Source organism: Acanthochromis polyacanthus, chromosome 18 (assembly GCF_021347895.1).
Source record: "Acanthochromis polyacanthus isolate Apoly-LR-REF ecotype Palm Island chromosome 18, KAUST_Apoly_ChrSc, whole genome shotgun sequence".
In the NCBI taxonomy this organism is placed as follows: domain Eukaryota; kingdom Metazoa; phylum Chordata; class Actinopteri; family Pomacentridae; genus Acanthochromis; species Acanthochromis polyacanthus.
This window is the reverse complement of record NC_067130.1, coordinates 2,346,413-2,361,864: the sequence shown is the minus strand read 5'-3', so window position 1 is coordinate 2,361,864 and position 15,452 is coordinate 2,346,413. Positions and strand designations below refer to the sequence as shown.

The window sequence follows — 15,452 nt, the reverse complement described above, 5'->3', positions numbered from 1 at the left end:
GGTATTTTCACAACATCCATTTGAGCGCCATTCGTTTTGCTGTTATGTTTGGGACTTCATCCCTTAACACAAGGCGGAGTATCGCTCTCTTCCTGGAAGGCAGCCAGCGGAGGAACATCAACAGTTCAGCCACTGAAAGGCCATCAGCCGCTTAATGTCAACAACACTGGGAGCCGTGTGAGGCTGAACAGACTTCCTACCAGCATCCTCCACCTCCGTCCTGCACCTTTTCCTCCCTCTTCTTACATTCATTGCTCCAACCGACCCCACACACACACCTGCAGCACCCTTCATCTCCCCCTGTATGAATTATCTCCATTATCATCACATCGGTCTTTCTCATCCACCTTCTGTGCTCTCTTGGCTCGGCCAGCTTTAGTATCATCAACCTCACAGCCGTTATGTAACCTGTGATAATGTGTGTGCGTTTGTGTGCGCTTTCTGGGAACAGGGAGGAGTTTGGAGGAAGAAGACATCGCTGATAACTTTGTTGTTCCTGTCAATGTTCTCACACACTCGGCGGCGCTGAGAGGGGCGGGGACGGAAAATGTTCTCCCATCAAACCCACGGCAAACCTTGAGCCGCGCTAACAGGCCCCTGCCGTGTAATGGGACATTCAGTTTGCAGTAGACACCTCCTGTCATCGACCATAAAATCGAATCGGAGGGCCGGCTGTGATTTCTGTGCCCCTCGGCTCCGGCAGGGATATTGGCACACGCTCTGTCTGAATTGGCAGTTTGCTGCTTGGCTTCGTTATTTCCAGAATCAGCTACAAATCTCAAATGACGACCCAACAAAACGGCGAGCACATTCCAATTAGAGTGTGGACGATAAAAACAGCCTTAAGCCTCCACCATGACTCGGTTTATTCTGAATAGTACCGGTCTAATCTGAAAGGAACATCCTGTTTTAGCATCATGATGGATGTAGTTCTCCTGAATGAAGGTGGCGCTCCAACGCTTTATATGAAAAATTTAGTATATGCCAAACAGTTACTGTTAGAAGTCTGTTTATGTTGATATACTTGCACTCATTGAACAAAAACTACAACAGGAATGTTTTTGCATAAATTGTCCATCAGCTTCAGCATTAAATAAGCCTTGAAAATTAGGCAGACACAGTGCAAATTTTAATAAATTTCTCGACTCACATTAAACTGTTCAATGGACCAGTCAGCACTGACACACAAAATCCCAAAACCAGTGAAGGTTTTTCAAAAAAGATGGCTGTCTCCAGCGTTGCCGAAAGACAGTAAGGTAATGTTACTCTGCAGCTTTTTAAGCTCACCATACACTGCTGACTTTAATGGTAAATATGAGTAAATTCTGATTATGCTGCACTTCTCTTGATTGACATTTTGTTTATTTATTTTATCGTGGAGAATAAATAACTCAGTCTTTTCATATTGATAGTATGCAGCATTTCTGTAGCCTACTTTAACTGTTACAATAAGATTATTAATGCAACATGTGTCCCACAACATGTTAGCATAATCTGTTGATGTTTTTGCCATTTTATGTCTTTTTTGTCGTTTTGTGTCTTGTTTTTGTTGTTTACATCATCAGACAGTTTTCCTAAAGAATGTGTAGAGCAAAGCTATGTCCTCTCTTCTATTTTCCATCTTTTCATCCATTGTCAGTCTTGACTGAATGTCTCTCTCTACCTCATATTATCAGGATCAGACTCATTCTTTGGACTGATTTCCATCAGTCAGTTTGTCCTCTTGGTCAGCAGTAACAGCTAGCTAAATATCTAGCTTCTACTGCTGAGAAAAAGATCACATTAGCATGGATTAGAGTAGGGCTAGCAACAGCACAGAAAACATGGAATAAAAGTGCTGCCATTGATGTGGAAGCTGAGCCAATCAATACCTATTGCTGATCAACATGGAGCAGAAAAGTGTAAAAGAGAAAGCTTATTTTTCAGAAATTTTGAAGCCCAAATGTCCTCCAGGTCTGGAATGACCCAATTTGGTACTTTTCATGTTTTCATTTTTTGAAAATAGGTGACAAAATGTTTTGAGACGAACTGGTTCCTGGAGCTCCAAACCATGAATTATGTCCAGCTGTCTGAAGGAATGTTATTTTTGTACTGTTTTGATGTTTTCCCTACTTTCTCCTGCCATGTGGCTGTGTTTGCCTGTCTTAAGGGCTCTGCAGTGTAAACCGAGTGCAGAATAAATAAAAGCTGCAGGAATATCTATAAATGAGCACATCTCTCTGCAGAGTGAGTGTAAGAATGTTCAAAGGGAAACGCTTTTGAAGCCTCCGCCATCCCTTCGGCGTTGCACCGGTCAGCTGCATGCAGGCGAAATGTCACTAACTCTACTGTGAAGTAAAATCAATGAGGAAACTGGGTCAAGGTAAGCTTTGAGTTTTAATAGGAGCTGTGTGTTTTAGTAAAAACGATGACGACAGGGGCCAATTAAACGGAATGCTTCTGAACGATGAGCACGCATTATTAGAATTATCAGTGGATTATGGTTAAAAAAAAACACTCATCAGTCAATAAAAAAACAGCAAAGTAATGTCCATCGCCTGTCGAACGTGGACGCTGTCACTGTCTGCTATTAAGAACTGCAAGTTGCTTGGCAACAGCTACGGGCGAAGAGAGAGAGAAAAAAAGAAAAATATACTCTGAGAAAATCTTTAGCAAACAAATGAAGTCTGGCTTTGAGTTGTTTACTATGAGCATGCGCCAGTCCTCTGTTAGGTTTGACATGTGACTACCAGCACTTCCGTTATAAAAAACACACAACTGATGCTCAAAAGGCAGGCCTGTCAAACTCATCACATTCAGCCCAATTTAATCTGTAGCGGGCAGACCAGTAAAATCACAGCACGATAACCTAAAAATAACTCTAAATTTTTCCCTTTGTCATAGTGGAAAAAACTACGTCCTGAGAATGTTCACATTTAATGAACAATCTTTCTACAAAACATCATGAACAAATAAATTTCTGAAGAAAAATAAATTAAGTTTCAGCAACATTCAGCCTCAGTTTATTATTTCCACATTACAACTTCCAGATCACAGAGAGCATACAAAGGAACACAACATTTAGTCGCAGATATCCGGAACTGAATGATGTAGCATTTTACTTTATGCTCAAAATGACAAAAGTCAGACAAAAAAACAAGACAAAATGTTATAAAAATGAGACACAAAACGACAAAAAATGAGAAAACTGACACGAAACAAAACAAAATGGAGACAAAGAATTACACAAAAAAGGTACAAAGCGGCAAAAAAATGAACAAACGGCATAAAACTCACTAAAAACGTACACAAATGATGGACCAAAAATGACCAAAGCGAGAAAAAAAATGACAAAGTAGCACGCAAAACGACACAAACGACACACAAAACAATAAATAAAGCAAAACAAAATGACAAAAGTGAGACTAAAGCCACGACTAAAACGACAAAAAACGACAAAAGCCAGACAAAAAAAACAACAAAAACAAGAGAAAATGTTTGAAAAATGAGACACGAAAGAAGAATGAGCAATCTGGTATTTTACTTTATGATCAAAACAACTTGTCATGGTTTAGACATTATTTTAAATTTATAGTTTTGCAAATTGACACTTTACAATGTTGTCCCACGGGCTGGATTGGACCCTCTAGAGGGCCAGTTTTGGCCCACGGACCACATGTTGGACACCCCTGCTCTAAGTAGCAAAGGTGGGCAGAAACAGTTTGGGCCATTTTTCAACCTAAGAAATACTCTAAGGTCTTCCTAATGCTGCTAATTAAACACCAGTAAATCAGCCACGTAGATACAGAAAGAGCTAGACATTTCTGAGCTTCTGAAGAGGCTCTGCCAAGTCATTCAGCAGCACGGTGTGGATGATGGAAATGATGGAAATGACGGAAAGCAGGTTAAGGTCATTCCAATATGTAGGTTAAAGTGATGCAGAGGAGGAGCACAAAGAGAAGACTACTGCAGCAAGCCGGTCTGGTCCACTGACCTCCTTTGGCTGTCTCTCTCTGTCTCTCAGCAGTATCCTGTGTCCGAACCACTTTAAAGCCAATCAGCGTGATTACAGCCTCCGTTTCTATTAGCCACAAAACAACACACACACACACAAACCAACAACAGCTTCCAGATAAACCTGTAGGACCCCCTGCTGTCACACAAACGCCATCCACCTCATGAGCCAACACTTTCACTGGATGTCTCTCAGTCTGAAAAGTTAAAGCGCATTTCGGTGACGTTTAGAGAGCTGCTGTTGCTTGAATTGGGTCTACCTGAGTGGAGGAGGATGTGCGGCTTCCCGGAGCTCCTTAGGACCGGATAATTACCGGCTAACAGCGGAGGATTACTTTCTAACGGTTCTTCTTCTTCCTTTGTGTTCTTCTTCCTCTTCAGCTCGGTAAAGCGGCTGCACCACCGGCTACCGGGACGTTGAATGGAACAAACGAGGAGGAGAGAAAGAGTAGCGCTTCGCTCTTAACGGTAACAGCAGCAGCCTCAGACTGGGGTGACATTGAGCTCCTTTTTTCTTCTTTTTTTTACGCGCCAGCTTTTTCCAGCCCTCCTCTTTCTCCTCCTCCTCCTTCTCTCTCTCTCTCTCTCTCTCTCTTTTTTTTTTTTTACCCCTCTAGGCACGCGCGCTGAATAATGCAGGGGCTCGCGAGGTCCCGGCGGTGTTTTCTGTCCCGTTCCAGAGACAATCAGAGAGCGAGCTGCAGCCGAGCACAATGAGGCCGACCCGTGCGGATCAGGTTACCGGCCAGTGCTGCCTTTCATTCATTTATTCAGCCGCAAAACAATCTGACTGCAGCCCGCAGCTCGGCCGGTCATCCATCCATCCATCCATCCATCCATCCAGCCCAGTACCCCGCCTCTCTGTCTCCACACCTCCTGCCCTATACTCAAATGTGCTCAGGTGGCATTTTGTGGAGAAACAAAACAGACTGGGAACAGTCCAGAACAACCACTGCTACACAGTCATCCCATTAAGTCAGGCACTTTAGCTTGGATTTAAGGTGTTTTCTTGAATAATCTGTTTACATTCATACCACTTATTAAAAACAGCTGACAAAGTTACCCTGATGATGTCATCAGGATGAGACATTTTGGCTTGAATAAATTAAATGTAAAACAGGAAGCACCCTGGCTGCTAGACCCTACATAGCGCATCATGAAGGATGTTTGTCATCTTGTAGTGGTGTTCGAATGTTAAGTTACAAATGCTACGCCCCTATACAAGCACTACTGTTCAAAAGTTTGGGGTCACCCAGACAATTTAATGTTTTCCATGAAAATTCATGTGCTAACATAATTGCACAAGGGTTTTCTAATCATCAATGAGCCTTTCACTAGAACAAAAGAAAAAAACAGTGATACGTGGAGAAGTAGTTGCAGTAGTTTCCTTTGAGGCACATCAATGAAGATGCTACTGATGTGGAAGACATTGTTGAAGATGTTGAAGAAGTTGGTGAAGGTGTTAAAGACGTTGTTGAAGGTGTTGAAGATGTTGTTGAAGGTGTGGAAGAAATTGTTGAAGAACATGTAGACATTGTTGAAAAAAGTTGTTGGTGTTGTTGAAGGTGTTGTTGACATTGTTGAAGACATTGCTGAAGATGTTGAAGGAGATGCTGAAAGTGTTGTTGAAGGTTTCAGAGACATTGTTGTCCTCCCATAAGTTGTGAGTGGATGACTTAAGATACAATACTTGAGGATAAAATTGTCCCAAAATTATAACAGGGTCTCTATCAATGTAATCAACTACTTCTTTAAAAGATTTCCTTAGAAGTACTACAGCGATAATAAAGCAGACACTGTAGAAAGGCCATGCAGCACAGCCAGGCCAGAAATATACAATGAGTAGAAATATGATGGAAACACTGCATAGCTGTGGTGCACCTGTAGAAAGGAAACAAAGCGGCAGACTTGCGTTCCAAACCTGCCCCCTGAGCAGAGGTCTAATTCAGCTCCGTCTATATGAAAGCACAGAGAAAACACTGTGCACGAGCCCAGACTCCACATGGATTATCTCACTTCAAACAAACACATTTTCAACGCTCTTTGCTGCCTCAGAAAATAAAATCTCCCTGAGATCTTCTAAAGTAGAGGTAATCATTTTCTCAGGAAATTATTAGATTTTTGAGATTTATTTCCTTTCCCCACAAACTGTCTCACCTACTTCTACACTGAGCTGCTACAGAAACCACCAAAACAACTCTGACTTTCCCGGTCCGGGTCACAGTACATGTCGGTTTAATTATTCCTGAGGGACGTGGAGCACAGTGGGATGGACAGACATAGCACAGGATTTCTGGAGAACAACCGGAAATTTCTTAAGAAAAATAAGTGAAATTTCATCTACATTATGCTTCAGTTTATCATTTACACATTACAACTTCCAGATCACAGAGGATCACAAAAATGTATTTCTTTCGTCCAACCCATGGGTTTCAATAGGATCTTTATACTCTTGGTGCTCGGACCCTAATTATAAAGTTATGGATAATAATAGAACTTTCTCATATTTGATGGTAGAGCTTATACCTCTGGGTATGTCTTGGGAGTTTGAAGTCAAAGCCTTGTGTTGGTTGATGTCAGATATACGTCTAGAAAAATACAGCACTTCCACATTATCAGCCTGAATGTTTTGTGTCCAGCTGCCATGTAGTCAATAAAACCATTTTTCTAGCAAGAAACCACATGAAATGCATTAAACTGATAGTTATCATCTGGAAAAATACAGCCTTCACACTGGTATAGACGCTCCCATGAACATTTATGAACTGTGGAGTGCAAACGCTCCTCTGTGGAAGTCACCGTTTCAAAATCCTCACAGCACTTATCTTGGTCATCCAAGTCTTTTCTGAACTCTACTTTTCCCATTGAGGTAAAAGAAAATTGGTCAGGATCAAAATTAGTCCAGTCTGGCACAAACACCCATGAAGTACATCATTACCAGTGAATGGCAGCCACATAATGGATAATGGATGCTGCTGCTTGGAGGCCTGTAATCCCCCGTAGAAGGTGAAAAAAACAAAATCACCCCCTCTTTACAACCGCTTCATGAAAGGTTTTCTGGCAGACAGTTGCCCGGTGTAATCTCTGAGTCCTTACATGTAAGACCAAGTGTTTGAACATGTTATGTGAGGAACATCTTGTAGTAAGACTTGTCCTAGACACACATTACTCACCATGGCAGTGTGAGGATGTCTGGATGGAAAGGGAGCTTGATAGCCATTCGCTGTTGCCATGGTAACCCCTGGTGTTTGGCTGTAGCCTGTGATAAAACAAAGCAAAAAAAAAAAGAATAACTGTTACCTCTGTCATTTCTGATGGTCATTATCAGAGGAAGTGTGAAGCTTCTCCTGACAGACGCGTTATTTCTTTGAATTCCTATTTGATAACACACTTCAGCGCTCACATTTATGACTGCCTGCACCCTTCATTTGAAATCTAATCTCTGAAAACATTCATTTCCAAAACAACCCTGTAGCGCTTCCAAACTCAGACATCTTCAGTACACATTGTTCCATGTAAAAGGTTTCTCCATACATACATTATGTTGTTGTCCAATAGGAGAATTAGCCTCTTCTGGGCTGTTCTGTGTTTTAAAATGAGTTTATGGCTGGAATAAATGAAAACCTGTCTTTCTTTTACATCTCATACTGTTATTAACAAATGATGCCCACATGAGTCTGACCTGTAATTCTACATCAATAAGTGTGTCAATCAGTCAGTTATCATCACTATGAGAGTTCTTTTTGATCTGCTTTGGCTCCACACACGCAGTAAATCCCGGTCTTCAGTGCAGCTCCTGGCTCTGCTCTATCTCGGTCTTATCGTTTGCTGATTCAGTGGCCCACTTCCACCTCGAGGAGCTTCTTCTTCTTTCATATCTTATCATCCTCAACCTCCTGACACCCACGCTCACTGAACTGAAGAAACACGCTGCTGTGAGAGTGGAAAATATCAACATGAATCTGTCAAAACACATTTCTAATGCTACTACTACTATTACCTCTGCTGATCTACTACAGTGCAGGTACTGCAGCCACTACTCTAAATACTACAGCTGCCAAAACATGTGCCACTACTGCAGTATGCTGCTGGCACCGCTACAGCTGTAGTAGATGTGACACATAAAGTCTTTACCAGTCAAATAGAATATTAAATCAAGCAATTAAAGTGCTTATTTTTATGTGTTTATTTATTAAAGTATTTTATGGTGTGTGTAATTTGCTTTCCATTATTCATATATCAACATAAACTCAATTTCATCAGGAATATTCTACTTTTTATTTGATTATATTTTACATAAACTGTGACTCTGCAGATTTTGCTCACAGGCTATGAGATCAGACTATAAAGTATACAGCACTGTGCAAGACTAATAAAATATTACAGACAGTCACTTGCTTTATAAAAGCATTTTCGTGAAATTGACAGGATGGAAGCCTAAAAGCTGAATAAAAAAAAAGAAAATCTGTGCAAAACTAATGTTATGAAAAGTTAATGACATGGATTTCACATTCAGGAGGAATTACTTTTCAGATTTTATACACTTAAGATTTTGGATGAGCTTATAAACTATTATGCTATTTATAGTATAGTTTACTATAATGCTATTTTATGAACTAGTCCTGACCTGAAACCAGTGTCTAAAATGCTACAGATGAAACTAACCAATGTTAGAATGCTGCTTAAACATTTAAACAATAATAGAGCACTTTGAAAGCTAACATTCAGCATGATACTTCTTACAAGTACATTCTCTTGTAAGAAAGTGTGAAAATTCTTCTGTATTCTCACCCGAGTACAAAGAAAGTACACGACTCATCAACAGGGAGAAAAGTAGTAGCAGTATCGGCAGTGGTATTAGTAACAGCAGCATGCAGGAGCAGCAGCAGCATTAGTCAGCAGTGGTAGTTTTATTCTCACAAGATTTAGAAAAGAATCTTGGCTCTCTGGTTGCACAATTTATGTCAGACTCCAAGAATATTGTACATCTAATCTATCGTCTCACTTTAGCCCTTTAACTCTTCATTGAATACTTAAAAAATATCAGCTGCTTTATGTCTTAAATCACAAATTCATGGATTACAGATGACTGCATATAAAGCCTGTCATCCAATCCCATCATCATTAAATACCTTCTCCTTCTTCCTTTCCTGGTTCTGCCTTCTACGTTCGAGCGTGCGCTAATTATCTGCAGTCACTGTTTCTGTGAAAGGCACCCGGCTGTCGTTGGCTAATGATGAGTCAATTAGAGTGTATTATCACAGAACACACGCCCATCCTGAGCACCAAGGGAGAAGCCGGGTGTGTATGTGGCCACGGTGCTGTTTCCAGATGCTGGCTGTCATGACGACTCCACTGTAATCGTTTATCACCTTGCATTATGTGCTCTGGGAAAGTGTGTCATGTTTTCGTAGCCGTCCGCCCCGGATCATGTGTGTTTTGTTCAATAACAGTCTGTCATCCAAGATAGACACACGGTATCAAAGGAAAGATGACGGCCGTGTACAAAAGGAATCTGGATGACAATTTTTTTTTCACATCTTCTGCACCAGTAATCCAGCAAGGTGTGTTTTATTCACCTCCATGTTTCTGCAGTGCTTTTGAATGAGTTTCCCACAGGTGTGACTAGTATTTTAGTGTTTCTTTTGTGTGGAAGAGATGTGGAAAGGTCTGTTAATGTACTGATTTGTTGATGACTACAACTCCTGAAAAACTAAATCGATGTGTATTGATCAGAGTAAATCTCTTTTTTCCTCCTTTTCTTCCTGCCTCTTGACCTTCCCCCATCCTCTCTACATTTCTCCTTGTCTTCCATCTAAAATACTTTCAGTCCTCACCTTCCTGCGGTTAAACTAAACAGAATAATACACCGGCAGAGGTGAAATTTGACTTTATTTTGTATTTTGGAGGTTTGGAATATTGGTTGGAGAAAACAAGTGCTGTGTCTGTGATGATGGGTGTTTGTCACTGTTTTTCTGACACTATTTTATTTTATTTTTTTACATTTTCACAAACCAAATGGCTGGTTGATTGATGAAGAAATCAGAAGAAGCAGTACATGTTAGCTAGACTGTACCATCACGTCAACTAACTACAGTTTAGTTGAATTAAAATGCTTTCTACACACTAATGCATGAGTAACAATCTATTGCTGTTTTTTTTGTGCTTTGATTTTTGACACTGCATGTATAATTTCAACCAGTTTTTGCAGGATTTTTACTTGTATTGTAATATTTACGCAGCGTCTCGATACTTCCTCTAACAATTCAGTATTTTTTGCAGTGTGTAAACTCATTAGATGCTTCACAAACAGCATGAGTCCCTGTAGGATTGTTGCAGCAATATTAGAACCATGTTTCATGTCATGCTGCAGGAGATTACTTTAAAAAAAGGCGCTGAATCCTCATCCTTGTACCTGCATCCTGTAATGTATACATGCCTTTATATTTCTGACAAACCAGCCACAGTTAAATTACAGGATATCAGTTTGGGGTTTTTTTATATCTAAAAACTTGACATTTAGAAAGAAAGTATCATTTTGAAGCTTTTTCCTGCATTGTCACCTTCACATTGAGAATATTCTGACATTTTCCCAGTGAGAAAGATGTCAGTGAATCATATCAGTGATTGTTCAAACTTGGCTGTAAATTCTAGCTTTGCATAAGTAGGAGTTTTTGTCGTGCCCTAGTTTGTTTGTTGCATCAACTGAGTTAAATAATTGGCTCTAAAAAGCCTTATCATACCTTTTCCTCTCCTTTGCAGCGATTAATCACCTTACCTGACGTGTTTGTTCTTAATCGTCATTTCTCCGCTATAATTACACATGAATCTTGGGATCTTGTGCGCGTTGTGCGTCTGCTGAAAACACAATGTGCGTGCTTGTTAGTGGCGGTGGGTATTACAACAGCTGGGTGCGGTGAGGATAGCTCATGATATCTTTGTCAGCAGCCAGTGAAAAAGTGAAAGTTAGAGACAGATGGAAAGAACAACAAGCAAGAGACAGCAGGGGGGCACTGGAGAAACTCAGCTTTATTGACCAAAGGTAGAGAGAGGATACAGATATTAGAGTAGAAAGAGAGAGAGAGAGAGAGGGGGGGGGGGGGGGGGGGGGATGTGACAGAGTGAGACTGGAGTACAGAGTGAGGAGAAAAGAGAGAGAAAAGAGAGAGTGAACAATAGAAAATGGCTCCTTTTTTTGTTGGTTTTAACAGTCCATACAACCATGAGGGCAGGCAGACAGGAAAACAGAGACCCCTACAGAGACAGAGGAGCACTGCAGGCGTGGCAGTGGGGCTGGTAAACTCGACAAATCTGTTGTTCATGTACAGCTCCTTGCGTTACATCAAACACACACACAAACACACAAACACACACACACACACACACACACACACACACAAACCCAAACCGTCAAACTGGATTGGTCAGGTTCCACTCTCATTCTCGTTTAAGTTTCTGAGACTGTAGTTCCTTTAGTGGGTATATACTGTCAGTGCTTCTTTGCATCTTTTACACATTCACGCGTGCATCAAACTTTAAGGGGAACTAACATTGCACTTTCCAGAATACACTCCTCTGCATAGTGTCCTCAGTCTTCAGACAGCTGTGCAACGACAAGGGCGACGTTTGTCCCCAGCCGCTAGCCGTACAACGCGTTTCTTTGCAAATAATAGAGGAAAATAATTATGTGGCGATGGGCAGAAACGAGGGAAAAAAAGTCATGTGGGGTTAATTGTGAGATTATACACAGCAAAGCAGTGGAGTGAGAGAATGAAAATATACAAAGCTCTCATTTGTGCAGTCATCGCACGGCGCCGTCGGACACGTCTAGTACCGTCAGAATTCATTATGTCTAGAGTTCGATATAGATGTGGAAAATAAAATCGTCACTAAATAGAATATAGAGCGTATTTACATTCTTTATCTACACAGGAAGCCAGATCCAGGCAGGTGGACCCGGCGGTGGCCAATCACACGGCCAGCTGGACTGACTGACAGCAGCAGCGGCCAATCACGCTAAAGCATGTCTGTTCGAAGGGTGACGGTTCAGAGGTGGGATTGTATGGAAAGATCTGATTCATCAAGAGACCTTTCAGTGCAGGAAGAACGTTTTTCCCCCTCTTTCATTCTGTTTGTGACTATCCCCAGAGTTAGTACACACTTTAGAAAGAGATGTTCTGTTCTGCCGTCAAGGATCAGGACCGGTAAAGCAGACTTAACAAATGACTGAAGACAGAGAAAGGCAAATGATTGGTGAAGCTTTTAGGGCCAGTCTAACCCTAGATTTCCTTCTTTTTTTGTTGGTTTTGGTTAACTAATTTCTCACATGGATGATATCGCTTTAGATGCACATTTGATTTGAAGCAATGCTGTCACACCTGAGCCACAAAAGTACCCCTAAGTTGCATGATTTGGACTTGAAGAGCTTCCCTAAGACTTTTTTGGATGTGCTGTAGTGTTTCTTCAATCATGGGTCTACTATCTGGTCCATACACCTTTACTGACCCCACGCTAACATCAGGTGCCTCTCTGTTGTGCACAAAAGGGGGAAATGTAGTCACCAACTCTCCAAGATTCTGTTCACAAGATGCATATGGAGCATCGCAGTCCTCGGTATTCCATCTAGCATGAAAGAAAGACACCTGAAAGTCCTTGCAGAGTATCCATAATTGTTCAACAGATTAGGGTAAGTAGTGCTTTTGAGAGACTTTCTGAAAACCAGCCGAGTATTGTGTTATATATACGATGTTATGACACCCAGGCCTCGACTGTTTGTAGCACCCTTGTAAACGAGGGCCTGGATGGCGACCACAGCATGAGCTGGCAGTGTTTTCAGTCTCTTTATATTCTACAGACCATAATGGATCTCTGATGGAGTTCTGCTGCAGTGAAGTGAATGCAGTAGATAAAAAGATGAATACAAATGATGCATAATCTTTGCCTAAAAGCTCATTTGAGCACAGCTGTAGTGTAGTAATCCGGTAGTGCTTGTTAATATTCATCGTTGTGCCCCGGCTGTTAGTGGTAACCCCTGTTATTTTCTGTTTCCATAGGTGTAAATACGTGTTCCCTCGCTGCCAGAGTGTGTTTGTTAAGCTGCCATTAGCTTCCTGTGCTCTATAGTGTTCGGACACGCTGGAAAAAGGTTGGCTGTTTAGATCCTACTGGCTGCCAAAAGGTGTTCCACGGCTTCTTATTGGCTGCTGAGTTCAGAAGTACTAGAATCAGAGGAAATTACCTCAGCAGTGGAATAGCTGGAGTTAATGGAGGAAACAGGAGAGAGAGAGAGAGAGAGAGAGAGAGAGAGAGAGAGAGAGAGAGAGAATGATAGCTAAAGTGTCAACATCTCAGTTTCCCATGGAAACAAGCGTCCCAACAATTCAATGGCCATTTGAGATTCAAAACAAAAGAAAAGAGATTGTTCAGATAAACAGCAAACTGAAATAAAATCTAATTATCTCTATTTTTTGTTAGGAGTATTAGTGTGGTAGAATGAAGAGGCACATAAAGAAACCAAGGCATCGAGTCCCCACCTCTCCACCCTCAGCAGAGAGTCTGCAGAGGAAGGAGGCGGGTTGTTGAGTTCGTACGTTGGGTGTGTGGTTGTTTATGTGTGTTTATGTGGAAACGACAGAAGCAGGACTGAAAGAACAGGGAGTGACTGAGTAGAGAAATGAAGAATAATGCGGCTGTGTTTCTGAATGTTTTACAATCTGGCTTATCAGAGGTGATGATCTGGTTGATTGTCCTCAGAGCGAGACGTACCGTTTGGTTAGACAGCAGTGTGACTGATTGTCCAGAAGTTCTTACTGATTACTGAGAGGAGTTTACGATGACTCCGGTTTAAGCTGTTTGCCAACAAACATCACATTTCTCCATCTGTCTGTCTGATTTCATCATAAATATAGCAGCATGACAACAGCTTACTTTTGATTTAGATTTTGGAAATATTCTGTGTTATCTGAGGAGATAGCAGATGGGGAGGCAGGGTAAGGAAACAGCAGAAATGTAGAGGTGATAATGCAACGGAGTAAAAAGTCAAAAAGTCAGACAAGAGTGTGTGTTGGTGTGTGTGTGTGTGCCAGCCGATCAGAGTCCAGAGGAGGAGGAGGAGGAAGGCAGGGCTTCTGTTAGTAACCATCCAGAGACAGAGGAGAAGAGGGGAATAATAAAAGGGTGGAAGAGGGAGAAGATTCAGTCACATGAGGATGCAGCACTGGCAGCGTTTCCTCTTGTCTGTACCTGTGGCGGGGGTGAGGCCGGGCGGGGGGGCCGTGCTGGCGTCTTGGTTTGCGGGGGGCGAGGAGGCGCTGTCGGGCTCACGGCCGTCGGATGACAGTTCCGTGCTGGCGGCCTCAGAAGTGGCCGGCCGCCCCGACACCAGGTCGGCCGCTGTGCCGTCGATGACCGAGATGTCGGTGACCGTCTTCTCCCTCAGAGACTTCTCGTCGTCTTCGTCGATGAGGACTACCTCGGCCTTCACGGCGCCGTCGAAGCCGAGCAGCCGCCTGCTCTCGCTCATGTCTTCAACGTCCTGGTAGCCCAGGAACACCATGGTGACCGGGTGATCCGTGCTGGCTTGGGGCGGGGAGGTGACCTCGTTGCCTGGGTGGGCCGAGGAGCCCGGCTGGGTCGTGACCGGAGCAGAAGGAGGCATCATGCCCAGCCGGGGTTCCCTCTGGAGGACGACCTGAGCCGGTGGGCTGGAGGGGATGGATGGCGGAGCGCAGGAGGGTGGAGACAGATCATCCACGTCTGCTGGGGAGACGTAGGCCTCTGGGGCAGCCGGGGTCACCGTCACCTGACCCCTGCCGCTGTCTCCTCCTCGTGACCCGGGCCTGGCAGCTCTCTGGATCAGCTGGTCCACTTGCGTCGAGCTCCACCCGTTCTCCACAGCGGTGGTGGACACGCCGCCGGAGGAGCTGACCTCGTAGACCACCTTTCTGCCGTCGTCGTAGACTTTGATGCCGCGTGACGCCGCGTCCGACGGGTTGACGCGGTTAGCCGACAGGATGCGCTGCTCACCGGTCTGCGGGTCGTGCTGCACGTTGATCTCCATGGCAAACATCGCTGTTAGGAGGGGAGGTGAGGAGGGGGGAGACAGGTGGAGGCGTGGAAGAGAGACAGGGAGGAGGGGAGGAGGTGAGGCATAAGGGGTTTGGAGGAAGAGTGAAGGGGTGGAGAGGGAGCAGTGAAGGTGGGGGGTGATGGGAGGAAAAGGTGGAGGGAGTGAAGCGTCAGGACGGGGACACAATGTTCTCTAAAACCTGACATTAGCAACAGGAGTTTACTGCTTTATGTGCAATTAGTAAAACACAACACATTACTGCTTCATCTGGAGGTCTAATAAAGCACAGGTTCAACACATGGCAGTGAAATACACCAAAAATCTTACACTCAGTGGTACGTTCTAGTAAAGTACAACACTTTAAGGTCATGTAGCACTGGTCTAGAACATT

At 43.0% G+C, this 15,452-nt stretch overlaps 1 protein-coding gene across 5 annotated transcripts in view; it reads right to left on the bottom strand.

Moving 5' to 3' along the window:
- LOC110965207 (A-kinase anchor protein 2) overlaps positions 1 to 15,452 on the bottom strand; it is a 109,299-nt gene that overhangs the window by 32,875 nt on the left and 60,972 nt on the right. For all 5 annotated transcript variants that reach the window (XM_051938335.1, XM_051938336.1, XM_051938332.1 and 2 more), the window contains exons 8-9: positions 14,236 to 15,063; positions 7,167 to 7,252 (exon numbers count right to left, since the gene is read on the bottom strand). In XM_051938335.1, the coding sequence (XP_051794295.1) occupies positions 7,167 to 7,252; positions 14,236 to 15,063 (914 nt within the window). The remainder of the gene's footprint in view (positions 1 to 7,166; positions 7,253 to 14,235; positions 15,064 to 15,452) is intronic.